This window comes from Heptranchias perlo, chromosome 12 (genome assembly GCF_035084215.1).
Source record: "Heptranchias perlo isolate sHepPer1 chromosome 12, sHepPer1.hap1, whole genome shotgun sequence".
NCBI lineage: Eukaryota > Metazoa > Chordata > Chondrichthyes > Hexanchiformes > Hexanchidae > Heptranchias > Heptranchias perlo.
The window spans coordinates 38,852,471-38,873,487 of NC_090336.1; the positions used below are offsets into that span (position 1 = coordinate 38,852,471).

Genomic DNA, 21,017 nt, shown 5'->3' on the forward strand with positions numbered 1-21,017 from the left:
ATTCCTTTGGAACATAGAACTGTACATGAACAGAAGTGACCATGTACATCTAAATTGTGTAATTTAACTTTATGTAATGCTTTTCTTTTTTGCCTTTCTGAAGGATTTTTTATGATTAATCAGCAGTCCAGTTATGATGCAGAGTTTAAATTTAGAGCCACAATTAATGATTTTGAATGGGGTAGCGCTGTTCATTCCAGATATAAAATTCACTGATAAATAGGCTTTTTTGTATTGCATTCTGATGTGTGATAATCAAATCAGATGCCAAGTGGCAGCTGTGAAAGCTTGAATACATTTACAGTTGGCACTGTTTGGCTGCAGATTTTTGGCGGTATAGACTGTTACTATATGATTACAATAATCACACACCAAGCGTTAGTCCAGAGGCTGCAATGCAGTTATCTTCCAGTTCAAACTAGAAACATAATTTTGCAGTGAAATTTTTCACATATACAAGAGTATAAGGGATCCCCACATTAAATGTGAGCAGGCAGAAGTAGAATAAGCATTGCAAGGTGTCCTGTACACCAAGTCATACAGAACCAAGCGATGCATCTATATCTGGCCAATGACACAATTCACGTCCAATCCTAGACGCAATTGTGAATGATGTAAGCCTGGTTTTCCCTTTTGAGGTAAATATAATATGTGATTTTTTTTTAAACAGGTGAGTAAATCCTGTTCTTCCAGTGAGTAAATCCTGTTCTTCCAGTGACTAAAACCTATACTTCCACTGGCTTTAACACTGGTGCTAATGTATCCAGGTAGAAGGGGCAAAATTGGGGAACTGGGGTAGGTTGGTACATTTACCAACCTGCTCCTGATTTTCTTTACTTCTAAACACCAATAATGATGAGGCTAACCAGGGTTTTTTAGTTTTGTTAGATGGGCCGAGTATTTGACTGCCCTTCATATTCTCCTTCTCACACCTCCTCTTCCTGCATTCAAAGCGGAAACTTCACCCCATAATCTTTAACAATTTCTAATTTAAGATTTGGATATTTAATAATGTATTTTGTTAATGATTCTTATTTTCAGCTAATTTTATTTGGTAAATGACAACAGAACAAGGAACTGATCAAACCTTGTAGCATGAGGTGTATTTTAGTATGTGCCATGGAATTTTTAAGCAGAATCATGTAGTTGTGATGATCCACATGGGACTGATGCCTATTGATTGGAAGCCATTTATGTCAAGTCTGCTGCTCTTAAAAAAAAATCAATCCTTACCACCAAATGCCGATTGTAATTCTAAAAGCAGCAACCCTGGCTCTTCTATAATGCATTTGCTGTTTCTAGTGAGTCCATGGTACAATTTACATCAGCCATGCACAGCAGGGAGTTCATTGGCTTAATGTTGTTCAAGAGACAATACCTGCATAGTATTGTCTTATATTCTCTGTATCCCACAACCTCTCTTGTACCCTCTGGTATTCTCTGTATCCCCTGGGCTCTTCATCCTGTCCACTCCCTAATGTCATGTGCTGTGTCAGCCTTATACCTATAAAATGGCCATGGATCAGAACATTTGCTTAGCAGTTATAATCATAGTCATCAAGTATCCTTCTAATCTGGCAATATCAGAATTATTGGAAATAGTCTCTATTTTAAAGCTTATTCCACAATTCTTCTTTCAATGCTTTTAATGTGGCGTAAAGGACAAGTAAAGAAATGTTGGAAGGCTGACGTATTTTGCTGCCACAAGTTTCTAAGTCAGGGAACGCCTGCATCTACACTGGTGCAAGTTTGTTGTTGCAAATAACCCAAATTTTGTTTTACTCTTCAACAGTTTGCCTTCAGTTTGTGACTAAAATTATGGTGCTTCCAGATGGGTCATTCTTCATTAATGTGATGCTGGAATTTTACATTACCGGTTGTCTAATCATCCCGTCCTTTATTTTTTAAGCTTCTTGCCGGCTTTCACATCTATTTTAGTAATGTTCCCCATCCTGGTGGAAATCAGTTATCACCATTATGAGAGAAATTAGGTAACTGGAAGGGGAGTAGATTTGCTGCCTTGTGCATGAATTTCCATGTTTTGGGAATGGGCATCAAAAAGTCAAATTGAGATATTTTTAATCACTTCTTTAAGTGAGAGCCTCTCTGATGTGCCCTCATTCAAGGTAAGATTTAAACTACATTTAGAGGGTGAGAGAGATACAGTGAAATTGGAAAAATATAACCAAATATCTCCAATTAAGTTGTCTTTTGTTTCTGTAGAACATCAGAAATGCTAATACTGAAAATATCGAGATTTATAAACCTACGAAAAAGGAAGTCTAGGGGTAGCAGATGCATTCATTTGGGGCATTATGTTCGCTGATCACAAAGGGTACAATGGAAGAGGCTTACCAGTGATAGGCTCCGGGGGGCACAGGCAGCACTGGGAAACATAGCATTTTTTGGTTATTTTCAGTGATATTTTAAAGTGGTGACAAAAGAAAGGAAACCACAAGATAGAGATTAAGGGAAAGCAAGAGAATGAGAGAAAACTGCTAATTTATATTTTATGGTGTTTTTTTTGTAACTTGATGCCACAGATTTACCCAGAATATGAGTACAGATCAATGGCAAGCTTCCAGGATTATGGTTTTTGTATTCTGTAACCAGAATTTGCTCAAAGATCATCCAGGAAGAACTCTCATTCTTGATTGCTCTTCCCCTGGGTAAAAATGTGTTCTTGGCTTCATGGTTCTATGTCGTCATTGTGGACTCCCCCAATGCAGCCTTGTCTGTGCTAGCTCCACATAACTCATAGGTTAGTGTTTGTGCAAATACTTTGATTGGCCAGTTGCGTGCACTTGTGCTCGTTTCCGTTACAACTCTAGCTTCGAGCCTCAAGAAGAATTTGGTTGGGACAGTAATAACATGCTTGAATGCTTTCTTTTATCTGGAGGAAGGATGTATATTTTTGTTGTCGGACAATTCTGCCCTAATTTCAGTGGTAGCTCTGCCTGGGCTTTTCTTGAGAATTTCCGTGCCAAAAGTTAACGATTAGCTTGACCCCAGACGCTCCTCCTCTGATTGCACTGTCAAGTTGCAGAATTGGATTAGAAGACCTGGACTTCAAACCGCCTCCTTTTTGGTGCACAAGATTCTGAATCAGTAAGACATTAAGAAAACTTTGACAGCTCAAGTTTACTTGAAAGCTTGGAGTGTCTGTACAAATTAAGGCAGGTTGGCATCTCTACAACATGCTTCTTTGCCCTATGTGCTGACAGAATTTCCTTTTCTACTCCAATATACTGGTGACTCCCCACCAGCAAAGGGGGCCTTACCACTGGCAGTGGAAAATATCAGTGATGATAAACTTAACCGACTAGTAAACATAGACTGACTGGTAAACCCATCTGCCTACTTCAAAATTCAGCCTTCCATGTTTTGTATGTTCATAAGAGAAATATTAATTGCATGGCAGCATATAAAGAACATAATTTGCAAAGGAAAAGGTTTCACACTTTGCTTTTCTTGGTTGTACTTTAACATGGTAGAATTGGTAGCATCTTGATCTCAAGAACACAATCATTAAACACAGAAGGAGGCCATTCAGCCCATCATGCCAGTGCCGGAGTGATGTAACACAACATCTAGCTCTCCTGATGATTAGTAATGATGTGGAGATGCCGGTGATGGACTGGGGTTGACAAATGTAAACAATCTTACAACACCAAGTTATAGTCCAACAATTTTATTTGAAAATCACAAGCTTTCGGAGGCTTCCTCCTTCGTCAGGTGAATGTCAGGAAATCCTTGAACCTTTCGCATTTATATTCAGAGAACAATACCTGGTGATTACAGATAATCATTCCAACTGCCCGTTGTCAAGGCAATCAAAGTGTTCAGACAGAGAGGTGTTACCTACAGGAACACCGAATATACAAACGGCCAGAACACAAAACAGAGAGAGAGAGGGAGAAACATCCGAAAGGAAGAGAAAGACTGAAAATGACCCGTTGAATTAAAAACAGATAACTTTTATTCGCTGGTGGGGTTACGTGTAGCGCGACATTAACCCAAGATCCCGGTTGAGGCCGTCCTCATGGGTGCGGAACTTGGCTATCAATTTCTGCTCGACGATTTTGCGTTGTCGTGTGTCTCGAAGGCCGCCTTGGAGTACACTTACCCGAAGATCGGTGGCTGAATGTCCTTGACTGCTGAAGTGTTCCCCGACTGGGAGGGAACCCTCCTGTCTGGCGATTGTTGCACGGTGTCCGTTCATCCGTTGTCGCAGTGTCTGCATGGTCTCGCCAATGTACCATGCTCCGGGGCATCCTTTCCTGCAACGTATGAGGTAGACAACGTTGGCCGAGTCACAGGAGTATGAACCATGTACCTGGTGGGTGGTGTCCTCTCGTGTGATGGTGGTATCTGTGTCGATGATCTGGCATGTCTTGCAGAGGTTGCCGTGGCAGGGTTGTGTGGTGTCGTGGACGCTGTTCTCCTGAAAGCTGGATAATTTGCTGCGAATGATGGTCTGTTTGAGGTTGGGTGGCTGTTTAAAGGCGAGTAGTGGAGGTGTGGGGATGGCCTTAGCGAGGTGCTCGTCGTCATCGATGACATGTTGAAGGCTGCGGAGAACATGGCGTAGTTTCTCCGCTCCGGGGAAGTACTGGACGATGAAGGGTACTCTGTTGGTTGCGTCCCGTGTTAGTCTTCTGAGGAGGTCTATGCGATTTTTTGCTGTGGCCCGTCGGAACTGTCGATCGACGAGTCGAGCGTCCTATCTCGTTCTTACGAGGGCGTCTTTCAGCGTCTGTAGGTGTCCATCGCGTTCCTCCTCGTCTGAGCAGATCCCGTGTATTCGCAGGGCCTGTCCATAGGGGATGGCCTCTTTGATGTGGTTAGGGTGGAAGCTGGAAAAGTGGAGCATCGTGAGGTTCTCTCCCAGTCGGGGAACACTTCAGCAGTCAAGGACATTCAGCCACCGATCTTCGGGTAAGCGTACTCCAAGGCGGCCTTCGAGACACACGACAACGCAAAATCGTCGAGCAGAAATTGATAGCCAAGTTCCGCACCCATGAGGACGGTCTCAACCGGGATCTTGGGTTAATGTCGCGCTACACGTAACCCCACCAGCGAATAAAAGTTATCTGTTTTTAATTCAACAGGTCATTTTCAGTCTTTCTCTTCCTTTCGGATGTTTCTTCCTCTCTCTCTCTGTTTTGTGTTCTGGCCGTTTGTATATTCGGTGGTCCTGTAGGTAACACCTCTCTGTCTGAACACTTTGATTGCCTTGTCAACGGGCAGTTGGAATGATTATCTGTAATCACCAGGTATTGTTCTCTGAATATAAATGCGAAAGGTTCAAGGATTTCCTGACATTCACCTGATGAAGGAGGAAGCTTCCGAAAGCTTGTGATTTTCAAATAAAATTGTTGGACTATAACTTGGTGTTGTAAGATTGTTTACAGATGATTAGTAAGTAAAAGCAGCATGTAACTGGCTGTACAGACCATGAAGGCCTTGCTTTAATCCCAGGTCTATTCGGTTAACTGAATTAGCTGTGGCAGCAGTAACATCGCTGGAAGGGAAAAATTAGCCAGATATCTCACTCTTCATTACTGCTCAGCGACCCCTTTTGGAATGTGTGGATGTGGGATGAAGACCAGATTGGGCTTGGTTGTGATGTCCCCTTCCCTCTGCCCTGTTGCCCACAGTCAAATAGCCTGCCAAACATTCATTACCTATGCTTGCAAGTAAAGGATTACAACTTGGGCAAGGCACCAGAAAGCAGAAGGTGCCTGTGGACCAGGTCCCAGCAAGGAGAGAGAAAAGGAGAAAATTGGAGGTCAGGAAAAATTATCCAACATTTTCTATTTTGGTAGCCAAGTCCAGTCAAACTCTGCTGTTCTGATGTTCACAGTACAGTGGAGCTGAATTACTGTTACATTACCCAAGGGTTCTGCAACATCAAAGGTTTTTTATCCTTTACTTCAAAATAGAAACTTTCATTACTTCAGTGGGAAAACATTTTTACAGATTGCTTATGATCGATCAGTAAGAAGTGCACTTACTCGATGTTATGGTGTGAAATTAAGTTCCCCCCCCTCCCCGCCTTATGATACCGTGAAAATCAATCTGGAAGCAAATTAATTACACACTTGTATTTGTGTTTGTGGAGGAGGTAATTTTGCTCAGTTTGAATTCGAGCATTGGTTATTAAAGAACTTAAGTAACTGAGAGATTGGAGCACATCTGCTAATCTTAAACAATGGATAATTAAAATAAAATATTGGTTCTGGTCATGATACTGTGGTTAGACTGTCAGTCAAATCATATGATTAAAAGGGGTATCTGGATGATGAGAGCTTTGCTTTGTGCATCACCAATTAAGTTAATTTCACATTAATTGCAGATAATGAATGCAGATATTACTGAAGTAATTGCAGGCTGATTTTCTTTTCTGGCTGTATGTTTATTTCAATGTAGATTTATCGGATGTTGAGGTTTTAGGTGTTGTAAAGTTGACCACTGATTTCAAGCAAATGATTATTTCTGAGTACTGAGAGCTTTGTTGGCATTCTGATGAGAACAATAGATAGTCTGAGCATGGCCTCACTGTACTGTACATCAGATGGGAGCCTGTGCTCTGTATTGTATGTTTCACAGGCGCCTGTGCGCCATATTGTATGTCTGACGGGCGCCTGTGCACCGTATTGTACGTCTGAGGAGGACACAAAGAGTCTGAAAGGGGATATCGACAGGTTAAGTGAGTGGGCAAGAAGGTGGCAGATGGAGTATAATGTGGGGAAATGTGAGGTTATTCACTTTACTAAAAAAAATAGAAAAACAGAATATTTTTTAAATGGTGAGAAACTATTAAATGCTGGTGTTCTAAGGGATTTGGGTATCCTTCTACATGAAACACAGAGAGGTATACGCAGGTACAGCAAGCAATTAGGAAGGCAAATGCTATGTTGGCCTTTATTGCAAGGGATTGGAGTACAAGAGTGAGGAAGCCTTGCTACAACTGTACAGGGCTTCAGTGAGACCACACCTGGAGTACTGTGTACAGTTTTGGTTTCCTTACCTAAGGAGGGATAAACTTGCACTTCTGACAGATTTACAGTACAGGAGTCCCAAGCTCCTGTCAGACACAATAAAGAGGGCCCAGGCTCCTGTCAGTCATACAGTACAGGGAACCCGGGTTCCTATTAGGCATGCAGTACGGAGCACAGGCTCCCGACAGGCGTACAGTACGGAGAACAGGCTCCCGTCAGGCGTACAGTACGGAGAACAGGCTCCCGACAGGCGTACAGTACGGAGAACAGGCTCCCGTCAGGCGTACAGTACGGAGAACAGGCTCCCGTCAGGCGTACAGTACGGAGAACAGGCTCCCGACAGGCGTACAGTACGGAGAACAGGCTCCCGTCAGGCGTACAGTACGGAGCACAGGCTCCTGTCCGATATAAGAAATAGGAGCAGGAGTAGGCCACACAGCCCCTCGAGCCTGCTCTGCCATTCATTAAGATCATGGCTGATCTTCGACCTCAACTCCACTTTCCCGCCCGATATCCCCATATACCATGATTCCCCTAGAGTCCAAAAATCTATCCATCCCAGCCTTAAATGTATTCAGTGACTCAGCATCCACAGCCCTCTGGGGTAGAGAATTTCAAAGATTCACAACCCTCCCTCTGAGTGAAGAAATTCCTCCTCATCTCGGTCCTAAATCTCCGACCCCTTATCCTGAGACTATGCCCCCTAGTTCTAGACTCTCCAGGCAGGGGAAATATCCTCTCAGCGTCTACCCTGTCAAGTCCTCTTAGAATCTTATATGTTTCAATGTGATCATCTCTCATTCTTCTAAACTCCAGAGAGTATAGGCCCATTCTACTCAATCTTTCCTCATAGGACAACCCTCTCATCCCAGGAATCAATCTAGTGAACCTTGGCTCTCTCTGCTCTAAGTCTGGCAAAACCCCCTCCATACTGTATGTGAGGCAGAAGCGAGGTCTCCCGGTATTGTCCGTTGGATGGGAGGCTTGACCTTCCTCTACTATAAATCGTAAACAATTTTACAACACCAAGTTATAGTCCAGCAATTTTATTTTAAATTCACAAGCTTTCGGAGATTTCCTCCTTCCTCAGGCAAATGTTTCAAGAGCTCCTTGAAGCCTACGCATTTATACATATAGAACAATACATGGTGTTTACAGACTGCCCCTGCAACTGCCCGTTGCCAAGGCAATCACCGTGTTCAGACAGAGAGGTGTCACCTGCAGAACCCCCGAATACACATTCAACAAAAAAACAAACAGGGAAAAAAACAGAGAAAAAAAACAGAGAGAGGCAGAAACATCCGGAAGGCAGAGAGAGCCAGCAAATGACCCATTATATTAAAAACAGATAACATTTGTTCGCTGGTGGGGTAACGTGTAGCGTGACATGAACCCAAGATCCCGGTTGAGGCCGTCCTCATGGGTGCGGAACTTGGCTATCAATTTCTGCTCGACGATTTTGCGTTGTCGTGTGTCTCGAAGGCCGCCTTGGAGTACGCTTACCCGAAGGTCGGTGGATGAATGTCCATGACTGCTGAAGTGTTCCCCGACTGGGAGGGAACCCTCCTGTTTGGCGATTGTTGCGCGGTGTCCGTTCATCCGTTGTCGCAGCGTCTGCATGGTCTCGCCAATGTACCATGCTCTGGGGCATCCTTTCCTGCAACGTATGAGGTAGACAACGTTGGCCGAGTCACAGGAGTATGAACCATGCACCTGGTGGGTGGTGTCCTCTCGTGTGATGGTGGTATCTGTGTCGATGATCTGGCATGTCTTGCAGAGGTTACCGTGGCAGGGTTGTGTGGCGTCGTGGACGCTGTTCTCCTGAAAGCTGGATAATTTGCTGCGAATGATGGTCTGTTTGAGGTTGGGTGGCTGTTTAAAGGCGAGTAGTGGAGGTGTGGGGATGGCCTTAGCGAGGTGCTCGTCGTCATCGATGACATGTTGAAGGCTGCGGAGAACATGGCGTAGTTTCTCCGCTCCGGGGAAGTACTGGACGACAAAGGGTACTCTGTTGGTTGCGTCCCGTGTTAGTCTCCTGAGGAGGTCTATGCGATTTTTTGCTGTGGCCCGTCGGAACTGTCGATCGATGAGTCGAGCGTCATATCCCGTTCTTACTAGGGCGTCTTTCAGCGTCTGTAGGTGTCCATCGCGTTCCTCCTCGTCTGAGCAGACCCTGTGTATTCGCAGGGCCTGTCCATAGGGGATGGCCTCTTTGACGTGGTTAGGGTGGAAGCTGGAAAAGTGGAGCATCGTGAGGTTGTCCGTGGGCTTGCGGTAGAGTGAGGTGCTGAGGTGCCCGTCTTTGATGGAGATTTGTGTGTCCAAGAAAGAAACTGATTCTGAGGAGTAGTCCATGGTGAGCTTGATGGTGGGATGGAACTTGTTGATGTTATCGTGTAGTCTCTTTAGTGATTCCTTGCCGTGGGTCCATAGAAAGAAAATGTCGTCGATGTATCTGGTGTATAGTGTTGGTTGGAGGTCTTGTGCAGTGAAGAAGTCCTGCTCGAACTTGTGCATGAAAATGTTGGCGTATTGGGGTGCGAATTTGGTCCCCATGGCTGTTCCGTGTGTTTGGGTAAAGAACTGGTTATCGAAGGTGAAGACATTGTGATCCAGGATGAAGCGGATGAGTTGTAGGATGGCTTCCGGAGATTGGCTGTTGTTAGTGTTGAGTATTGATGCTGTCGCAGCGATGCCGTCATCGTGGGGGATACTATAAATCGGGTAGAAGCACAATTGTCCTGTACTAATTTCTGGCAGGAACCAGCGCACTCCATACTGTAAGTCGGGCAGCAGAGGGCCTCTCTCTGTGATAAATCTAAAATGAAATTTATGTCTCTTTCTCTTGTAGGTATAGATCTGTGTTTTTTTTTTACATTTTTACATTTTTTTCTTCTGGAAAAAATATGCTTTTTCTTTATGACATTCATTTTTTTCACCGAATTTTCCAACTTTCTCTGATTTTTAAAATTCTGATTGAAAACCTAGTTTTTCTATTGATTTAAATTGAAAATATTTCAAATTTTCCCCCCAAAAAACCCACGTACTTTCTTTTTGTACTCCCTAAATAATTCTGCCTTCTGATTCTGAAGCACCATCACCTCAGCCAGCCCCTCAGCGTTAAGCTGAGGAAACTGAAGTCTACAAAGCACTACAAATACATTTGTAAAACAGGCAAAATCTGACAGAAGAGGAATGGTTAAGGAACTTACTTGCAAATTTAGTCCTCCGCGATACAGCAGAACAGGCCGATACTGCACTGAATGCTGAGGTTCAAGCTTGGAACATATAGTAACGTCCTTCCCTTCCTCCAGCATAGCACCAAGAGGGAAACTGGCCTATGGATATTATAAAAGAATCTGTGTGCTGTGCTTTGCTGGACAGCATTTGTATCTAGCTGAAGGGCCCACTGGCAACTTTGTGCCTGAAATACCTGCCTGGACATTGGTTGCAAAGATAGCGGTGCATTGAAGGCAACATTGTATCAAGTGTTTGCTGAAACTTAGCATTCTTTTCTCTTCTGGCCCTGTTTTCCTTCTGATTTTATGGCGAAGAAACTGGCCCTGGATTGTGCAAACCTCCCTGTCATTTATCATTATGAGTAATTGAGTTATTGCAGTGTTCACTTTAGGCACAGTCGAATCTGAACTTTCAGCAAGTAGCAGTTTTCATCATGGATTCAGCCTTTACATGGTAAGGTGTGCACGAGAGATAAAGCTCACTGCGAAGCCAGACCTTTTTTCAGTCCCAAACCCACTTCATCTATTCCACTGCAACTTCAGCAGGTTTATTTGAAGGGTTGAAAGATGTGCAGTCCTTTCTGATTGTGTTGGGGAAGTGTTTAGGCATGCTTAAATGGGCACTCTTATGGAGCTATTGAATGCAGAATGCAGAATGCTCCCAACAGTTGGTCCACACCACTGGATGAGCCTCTACAATGAAGTAAGACGTGTTGCCAAAGCACGTGTATTCTAAGTAATTTGTAATTCAAAGAACCAAAATCAGAGATGCTCGATCAGCTCGTGAGAAGTGTGAAACTAATGCAAATTCTTAAGACTAGATGGAGTTCCTGATCGAAAACCTGCAACCCTGGCAATAATGCAGAAACAGATGGAATTTTTCCTCATCCAGCAGATTTCTTCACCGTTTTCCACCTCCTGATACTCGGTTTTTGCTCAGTTGCATTCCAATACAGGGAATGTGGATTGCACGTATGCAGAAATTACGCTAAAATTCATGCCAAGTTTCTGCACCAATCTTGCCGACGGAACTTGAGTGGAAAATTCCTGCAGAGCTCATTTGCCTAAAAACTGGAGTAAAACACGTGCAAATGCAGTGCCACCAATTGTTGCCCATTTGTCTTATAACTTTATAAGTTATTTTTAAAATGGTGTATTCCCCATAGAAATCAAAGACCTACTGCGAGTGTCTGTATTGCTGTTTAATGGTTTTTTTATAAAATCAGGAAGCTGGAGTGTGACATTGCTGGTGCTTCACAGCAGCAGAATCATAGAATGATACAGCACAAGAGGCCATTCGGCCCATCATGCCTGTGCCGGCTCTTTGAAAGAGCTATCTAATTAGTCCCACTCCCCTGCTCTTTCCCGATGGCCCTGCAAATTTTTCCACTTCAAGTATTTATCCAATTCCTTTTTGAAAGTTACTATTGAATCTGCTTCCACCACCCTTCCAGACATTGCTTTCCAGATCTGAACCATTAAAACTTGCATAATAGGCAGGAGGAAGTGTGAATCTCAGTTCAATCTGGGTTTGAATTCTCTGTTGTCCACTGTAGATCCCTGACATTTTACTATCAGGCCCACTGGAGAGGCACTTATTTCTGGTTTAGCCTCTCATTTCTACATGCAACTAAAATGGCAGCAGCGCGCCATTGCTATGTCCACAATTTGCACACCTCTACCATGGTGTCAATTTGGGCAGCATCCAACACTAATGTCAAAAAGCCATTGTTAATATGGGATTAGAGGGCACAATTCTAAAAATGGGGTACAGGAACAGAGAGATCACTATGTGCACAAATCATTGAAAGTGGCAGGGCAAGTTGAGAAAGCGGTTAAAAAAGCATACGGGATCCTGGGCTTTATAAATAGAGGCATAGGGTGCAAAAGCAAGGAAGTCATGATGAACCTTTATAAAACACTGGTTCGACCACAACTGGACTGTTGTGTCCAGTTCTGGGCACTGCACTTTAGGAAAATTGTGAAGGCCTTAGAGAGAGTGCAGAAAAGATTTACTAGAATGATTCCAGGGATGAGTTATGTGCATAGACTGGAGAAGCTGGGGTTGTTCTCCTTGGAACAGAGAAGGTTGCGAGGGGATTTGATAGAGGTATTCAAAATCATGAAGGGTCTAGACAGAATAGATAGAAATAAACTGTTCCCATTGGCGGAAGGGTCAAGAACCAGAGGGCATAGATTTAAGGTGATTGGCAAAAGAACAAAGCTTACATGAGGAAAAACTTTTTTACGCAGCGAATGGTTAGGATCTGGAATACACTTCCAGAGAGGGTGGTGGAGGCAAATTCAATCGTGGCCTTCAAAAGGGAACTGGATAAGTACTTGAAAGGAAAAAAAATGCAGGGCTATGGGGATAGGCTGGGGGAGTGGGACTAGCTGAATTGCTCTGGTGTAGAGCCAGCACGGACTCGATGGGGTGAAAAGCCTCCTTCCGTGCTGTGACTTTTCTATTATCCTATATTGTTGAAGTCTGAATTATGCCTACCAGATGTAGTTTCACTTTTGAGTGATATTGTGTTGCTGTATTAGTGACCTCACTCTGCCAATGCCTTGTGCCATGCCGCCTCACTCTCACAGCCTCTTTCCTTTGCTGCTTCTCTTCCTTCTCCATTATTGTGAAGATCAGGGATATTCCCATTGGAAAGGCCATTTAGCCCTTCTGAATGTGTGGTGGAGTGCCTGAAAAATTTTGGGTGCACTGATACTGACAATGCTTCGGTTCCGTGTAATGCAGGTCTCAGTAAGAAACATTCAAAAAAAAATGATGAAGAAACTTGCTGTCAAACTCCAGAAATCTCCAGATATAAGGTGACTTAGGGCAGTGCTCTGCTTAAAATTTTGGATATAAATCTACCCCTCGTAAATTCAAGAAACTTGCGCGAGTTGGTCTTTTGCATGGAGGCAGAGGGTTTTGGCAGACATATCTCCGAAGTGGTGCAAACGATCAAAGAAATTCCCATGTAGCGATGTTTCCGGGTAAAACTGGCAAATCAGGTCTTTGCCAAAAAGCCGCCCTTGTAGTTACGCTGAAATGTTCCAAGAAATTTCAGGCAATGGTGTCAAAATCTAGCTCTTTGCGGATAATCAGACTGAAGAAGACCAAAGGCATTGCTTGATGTGACAAATGGGAGGCCATTGTTGTGTGCAACATAAATCTGAAGATTTTTCACCCTGATGACTGCTTCTGAAATGTCAAGCAACTACTTAATCCCTCCTAAAGCAAAACCTTGCTATGCTGACTACCAACTATCCCAGTGAGTGTTCTGTGCATTCAAACTCCTGAAGGAGTGAGAAAACCCTGAGGTGAGCTGCCAGTGTGTGAATACCAGAATCTTCCAATGCTGTCATTTCTCCCATGGACATCTGATAGTTGAATGAGAGATAAAGAATAAGGATCAGCTCAAAAGGAGAAAACAAATTCAAATCAAACTGAAAAGAGGAAGATACAAGACTATTATGTTTATTGCTATTGCCAGATAACTCGCTTGAAATAATTAAGTTCTTTCACAGGTTCTCTGATTAGAACCCAATAGAATTGTTGAAATGACTATACAGTGTACGTTACTCTGAAAACCAATCTCAATCTATTTCAGCAGCAATTCTCTGCTCTAGTCAGTGTACATGAGGTTTTTTTTCCCACATTTTAATCCTTGCTAGCGTCTTCCCTAAATGAAGCACAAATATCCGTGAACCCTGGTCGCAGTGGCAAATGCAGTAGCTTTGAGATGTTTAGGCATTTGAATGCTTTTAAAGACATCTTTTAATAAAGTAGTTAATAATAATCTCATAATCATGAATATCTATTGCTGCTGGACTTAAAAGATGCTGGTACTGAAACGGTTCTTAAATGGTTCTTAATTAGTTCTTTCTCCTATGTTTTTCTTACATTAGGATTGGTGAAGCTTGGAGTCCACTGTGTAACGTGTCAAAAGGTCGCAATAAAGATTGTCAACAGGGAGAAGCTCAGTGAGTCGGTGCTAATGAAGGTAATGGCCTAATGGGAGGGTTTCAATAAAAATCTCCACTTTAAGGCTACCCCTTAACAAAATTAATTTCATTAATTATATTAAACAAATAACCTGTCATAACTCATACTGTACCTGTATTTTAATCAATAATTGTTGCAGAGACACAATGGAACCAAATACTGTATTAGTCTTGTTGTTGAAAAATGATACATCGTAAACTTGTACCCAGTGGGTACGATGCAATAAACTGAATTTGATTATGAAGTGTTTTTGAGTTTTGCTGATGCCAAGTTTTGTTTCGAGTGCCTCGTGTTTACTATTAGTTCACAGCTTTCTATTCCCTATGTGTACTGCATATTGGGAAATTTACACAGGGCAAAATTTTTGCAGAAGGGACCTCAGGGACAAATTCACATTGTTTAGTTTTCACGCCTAGCATGTGCATGCTGGTAGAATTATTGACAGGAGAAAGTACGCGAGAGGTTTATTTTAATGACAAATGAGCTGACACAAAATTTGTGAAATTAAAGCCCAGGTGAAAATAACCCAGTTTGCAATAGATAGTCGTGGGGGAACTCTAAGGAGCTAATTAAATCTAGGGAGTTCAGATGACATCATAAACCACATAAGCAGTTTTGACTGCCAATAGAACTCTAGATATTGAATACCAGCATTATAAACCTTTATTGCCTCTCCCCCAGTTGTACATAGTATGCATTAGGACATTATCGCTGTTTACATTATAAGGTTCTGTGTTTGCCATTGTTCCATTCTGGCTGTGCCACGTGACCAATGAACTCTGTATCCACTGCTCTTCAGTAAATTTCTCTTATGTTTCACAGGTAGAACAAAATGAAAGGAGGCAGAAACTTTAGAAGATATTCCGCAGTAATGTTAAATAATAACCTGATAGTAAAGGCAACATTTGAAGTTTCAAATTAACTTTATTCAGACTTTACCAGCAGTGTGGGATAGATTAAAGTAGGGTGCAGTAATGTAACAAGAATGGTCTAATTGGTTATGATAATGTTTGACCTGAAGGATAAGCCTCATCGTGTGACAAATGCTGCAGTATAATCCCTTCACGTTCATAGTCGTAGAAATTTACAGCACAGAAGGAGGCCACTTGGCCCGTCACACCTGTGCTGGTGCTAGCTCTTCAACTGGAGCTATCTACTCTAATCCCATTTTCTGCCTCTTTCCCCAAGAGGCACTTCAAAGGTTTATATTCCAATAGCATACATTCATGGCCCTGTTGCTGTAAAATCACATGTACAAGCATTTTAGGTCAGCCAATTATCAATTTACTACCAATTTTATACAGTTAAAGGTCTGTGTCCTTTTACCGGCATTAACTAGTAACAGTGATTTAATTTTAAAACGACCACGTGAAATTGAAGTAACTTTTACAATCAATGTTAATAAATATTCGGCTTATTTTATTATTGGGTTGTGTGGTTTGAGAGTGTTGTGAAGGAACATATTGTTTTACATCCTTCTGAGTAAAGGCTATTATTTTTTTGACAAATGTGCACTGAGTGTTCAGTTTCCTCACGTTGAGATGTGCTTTGTTTTATTTTCCTCCTGCTCTTGAACTGTCTCATTTAAATAAATTCTACATATGCTAATTCCCAGCATATGTTCATAGGCTCAGCCTCTGATGTGTACATCCTTATATGAAATCATACATCATGACAAGGCACGAAATGTGGAATTTATTCCACTATTTAGGGAACCCAATAACTCAAGTGCCTGAAGTGAATCAGTTGTATAGCTCATGAGGGGGACAAATTCCGAATCTCATTACCTGCTGTTATATTTTTAATTTGTACCACAAATATGACCTAATAAGCCTTTCATTTTCTTTTTGGCTTATTAGAAACACAAAAGGTGCTTTAATATTTTGTGCATTTGTGGGGTTTAAATATAGAAATTATGAGCATATATAGCCTGAGCATTGGTATATTTTAACTTGTCATATTTCACAACCTCTTCCAGGTCCAGTGTGTGACAAAATGCACAGAAAATCAACAAAATGTGAACTATTTAAAAAAAAAACGATCAGCTGCTTGAGACAAATCTGTAGTGAGGGGACAAAGAAGCATTCATGTGAGAAATGTGTGAAGATCCCTTCATGGCCTCACCCCTCCCTATCTCTGTCATCTCCTCCAGCCCTACAACCCTCACCCTCCAAACTCTCAATTCCTCTGGCCTCTGACTCTGTGCATTCCCCAGCACTCCTTTTGCTCTATCACTGGCAGGCGTACCTTCAGCTACCAAGACTGGTATTATTAGTCTGGAATTCCCTCCTAAAGCCCTCTGCCTCTCCAACGCCTCCTCCTCCTCCTTTAAGACCTTCCTTAAAACCCACCTCTTTGACTGTGCTTTTGATCACACCTCCTAATATCTGATTCTCTAACTCAACATCCATTTATTGTTTATGCCTCTGTGAAGCGCATTGGGATTTTTTTTCTACATTAGTTGTTATTTTATATTATAATCCTTATTTTGGCCATTAGAAATTTCAATTACTGAGAAAAAATGGCAACCAAAAATGTTTTCAATGATTCAATTCAAATACCTTCATCTTTCTTTTATTGGCCGGTTCCGCTAACTGATCATTTAGGATTGGTTATTTTCATAAATCCTTGAAAGGATAGACGTAGAGAAGATGTTTCCACTTGCTGGTGGGGGGGGGGAACCAGAACTAGGGGCCATAAATATAAGATAATCACTAATAAATCTAATAGGGAATTCAGGAGAAACTTCTTTACCCAGAGAGTGGTCAGAATGTGGAACTCACTACCACAAGGAGTAGTTGAGGTGACTAGTATAGATGCATTTAAGGGGAAGCTAGATAAACGCATGAAGGAGAAAGGAATATAAAGATATGCTGATTGGGTTAGGGACCTGAAGGGCCAAATGGCCTGTTTCTGTGCTGTATATTCTACTTAATTAGTAGTTTCTCATTGGCAGTTTTCCAGCCACTTTTATCGTTTTTGATTCAGATGTTCCCTTCCTCCACACTCCCTAACCTGAGCACCTCTGCTCCAGTGCTACTAAACTTCAGGACCCTGACCCCAATTCTGCTAAACCACTGGGCCATCCTCCAGTGCTTCTAAAGCCACGACTGCCTCCAGTACTGCTAAACACCATGACCCTCTCTTTCCAGTACTGCTGCTGCTTCCAACCTGGTTTACCTTGCATATCATTTTTACAGGATCCAGAAGTTACAGGGAGAGAAATTGAGATTAGCCCCATAACTCATCAAAATTTAATGTATTTGGAGCTTTGACTATAAGAAATTAGGTCCAGGTCATACACCAGAATAAACTATACAAAAAAATGACTGTTAAATAATGTGTTCGTCCTAATATAATTGGAAGTTCTGCACCATAAATCTGATATACTTTCAAAGCACAATTTGTGGCACAAAAATATACCCTTCATCATGTAGCACTATTTTCATCTTGAAACAGAAATATGAAATACTGATTAGAAAGTTAATTTAAAATAAAATCACCCCTCATATCGATGTGATAAACAAAAACAGAGGCATCTCGGTGAATTATAAAGCAGTAGTCCAATTTGGGGTTCAGTGTATCTTACATTGGATGCTTGACAGTGAAGTGTCCTCTTTTTCTTTTGCCCTCTAATTTTGGTTCTGTGCAGTGAATTAGGACCTCTCCTGCTTTTGTCAGGATTCCCTTTCTGGGGTCTGTATGTAATTCTTCATGAGCTCGATATAATTACCTCTAACAAAGAAGAAAGCTAACCTGTAGCTGGATTTTTTTCCAACTCTGTATGGACAATGAAAATTGCCAAGCAGATTGCTGGATCTGTTGGGCTGCCCTTAGTTTTAATGGTACGCCCTCTCAGTACAGTCTCAGTTGATGTTGGATAGGACAGGAAACTCTCAAGTTTTCTGATAGTTGTTAACAGTACATAGCCATCGAGCTGAATATATAATCTTTAAAATCTACTGAAACAATTGAATAAATGTGCATTTATATCATAAATTTAGCATCCGTTCATAGTAAATCTGAAGTGAAACTGACTCTGTGGCAAAATGGAGTGAGCCTCCCAGTTGGTAATCTCGTGTCTTTTTGGTTTGACACCACAAGGAATGTATATCTATTGTGGTGCAAACCTAGTTTACAAAGTGCCTAGGGGATCCATTAGATGCCCAGGCATTTGTAAATCCACTGAACTGATTGAAATGTTTGAAGAGTAGAGATTCTCCCCTTCCTGCGTTCTAAACATTTATTGTTGTATCTGCTGGAAAAGAGCTGTGTTATCTATCTGTAAAGTTTTCTCTGAATATAGTGACTGACAAAACATTAGAAGATACACATCTATCCAGAGATGTGCACAGTTCTCTTCTGTGCCAAACTATTAAAGTTCTTGCTAGGTAGAAGCTAGACAATGTAAATGTGGTCCTGCCTGCCTGGAACCTGAACTGCAGTGAAAATTTACCCCTACAAAAACATGCTGATTAGAATGGCCCTGGCTTGCAAGGGTTACCAAGGTGAAAAGTGTGAAAGAGCTGAATTACTATTCCTGGTTAAAATGATACAACGGTTGAATCTCTCTAACTTTATGACTGTACCTCAACTAGAGTTAATTCAGCTCCAGTCAATAATGAAAAAGAGACAATAATTGGAAAGTCCTATTCAATAAGAGAACAACCAACAGGATCCACTGTAATTGTAATTTTAATGCATGCATCCCTTAATTTTGTTGTTGGTAACATCAGTTATAAGGCATTTTACTTCACTGTTGATTCACTTTGGTGTTTAATGCATATGCACGATTGATATGGAACATGCAACCAACGTGGATTAAGAACAATTAAATAAAGTTGTGTGTATAGCCCTTCCTCTGTTACTAGAGGATGTTATTGTAAACTGACCACTGTGAACCAGTAGAATAGCAATTTAATAATCTAATTTTGATAACTTTCCCTCCCCAGTGCAATATGTGTCTCATTCTGTGCAAATTTCACTGGTTTAATGCGACAACCAGGTAATTAGATTTTCATGTCACGGCTACTTAGTGATTGTGGTGCTTCCAATATAGAGCTGGTATGACGTGTGAGAAGGGAGCTTTGATGCTCATGGCACTGCCCAAGAAAATCAGTGTTTGAAAATGCAGCATTCTGACTGAACACTATACAGCCAGCCCAGAGTTGGAATATCCTTTCAGACACCCCAATGTATAGTGAGGTATTAACCAATCAGAAACACAGCCTGGCAGGCTTGTGTGAGAGTGTCTCTCACCAGACACTCCAGCAACCAACTGGATGTTAACTAATCAGTCCCCTCGTTAGCCTCTTGTCAGCAACAGTGAATGGTTCCTCACTTCTTGGTTAGCTGTTATCTCATGTAGTTTTTGAGACAGGGTAGTATCTATAGAATACTGTAAAATTCAATAAGATACAATATGTTTTCAGGCAGTGTATTCAAAAGAGAAAGATGTAAATTTTATGCTGAGCACATTCAACTGCCAAATAAGTTACAGTTCCTAATCTGTCGTGCTGCTATAGTCAGCAGGAAAGTGAAAAACCGACATTAGGCAGCAGCACTGCATATTTGGAACCACAACTTTTATTGGGCAATTTCTTGTGCTCAGCAGAAACTGTAAAGTTTTCTCTGAATATAGTGACTGACAAAACATTAGAAGATACACATTTTTCCCTTCCTTTTGGAGCTTGGAATAGATATGAACTTGGCTCAATGTTTGCTTGTTTCCATAAGCACTGGATCTTGAATGCGCAATTGAGAAGGAGCATCGTATAATGAACAGACTTAAAAGTGCAGTGCAGAAGGAGAATGTGACCGTGAAAGACTCAAAGCAGTGTTGGAGAGCGAGAATTGGAAAGTATGATAGACTTTAAGGCGATTCACCTACAGCACTCTGCCCGAAGGTCCGTTGCAAGTATTGATCACTCTGCGTGGAAAAAAAAACGTACTGATATCAGCCCTAAAGCTACTTGTTTCAACCTGTGTCCCCTTGTTCTACAGAATCTAGAAGGGATGTCGCTGCAACATCAGAAGATCTCTGCTGCTGCGCTTAAAGGGACAGAATAGTCTTGAAGGTGAAAATGGCTTATACTAGGCCGCCTTCCTCAATCAGGAGACTTCAGGGCCATTGCTCTGCTAACCTGGGTCTACTGTCACCTTCCACCAAGTGGTACTGAGGTGTGGAGCGGGGGGGGGGTGGTGGGGGGGAACAGTGGGGGAGGAAATTGGGCTGGGAGGCAAGGCAGGAAAGAGGTGGCCAGTCGCGGCCCAAGCGGAGGAGGAAAATCCAGGTCATAGTGGGGAGGTGGCAGTAGGCCCCTTTATCCCGCCATCTCCGTAGCTATCCCACTTGATTTAGGTGGGGGGGGGTGGGGGGTTGCATGGGGGATAGTGGAAGAATATTAAGACTCCTAGGTATCCTTCAACTTCATCCTTGGCTATTTAAACACCGTTCATGAAGTATGTGCGTTGCCCATTTTTCCTTCCTATGTGCAACACCTTACACTTGTCTACATTAAACTTCAGCTATTATTGTTCAGTCCAATTGCACATCTTGTTCATGTTGATTCTCTGAGGTTTCTGCTGAACTTCTGCCAAAGTTGCGGTGGGAGAACTCCTGGAGAAATTCTATCCCATTCCACTTGTCTTCTACTAAAATATTGACGACCGTCTTCCTCCAATCAACTTGTTTTAATTTTTCCCACACTTCTTTGAATGTAGTCCTTTTTTAAAGGTCTTTCACATACTTGAAGCCCAGATACTGTT

General features: G+C 42.1%; 1 protein-coding gene across 6 annotated transcripts in view; it reads left to right on the forward strand.

The window, feature by feature from the left end:
• The window catches only part of LOC137327980 (serine/threonine-protein kinase BRSK2), a 734,949-nt gene that overhangs the window by 248,348 nt on the left and 465,584 nt on the right, over positions 1–21,017 (forward strand). For all 6 annotated transcript variants that reach the window (XM_067994008.1, XM_067994005.1, XM_067994009.1 and 3 more), the window contains exon 2: positions 14,153–14,247. In XM_067994008.1, coding sequence (XP_067850109.1) covers positions 14,153–14,247 — 95 coding nt within the window. The remainder of the gene's footprint in view (positions 1–14,152; positions 14,248–21,017) is intronic.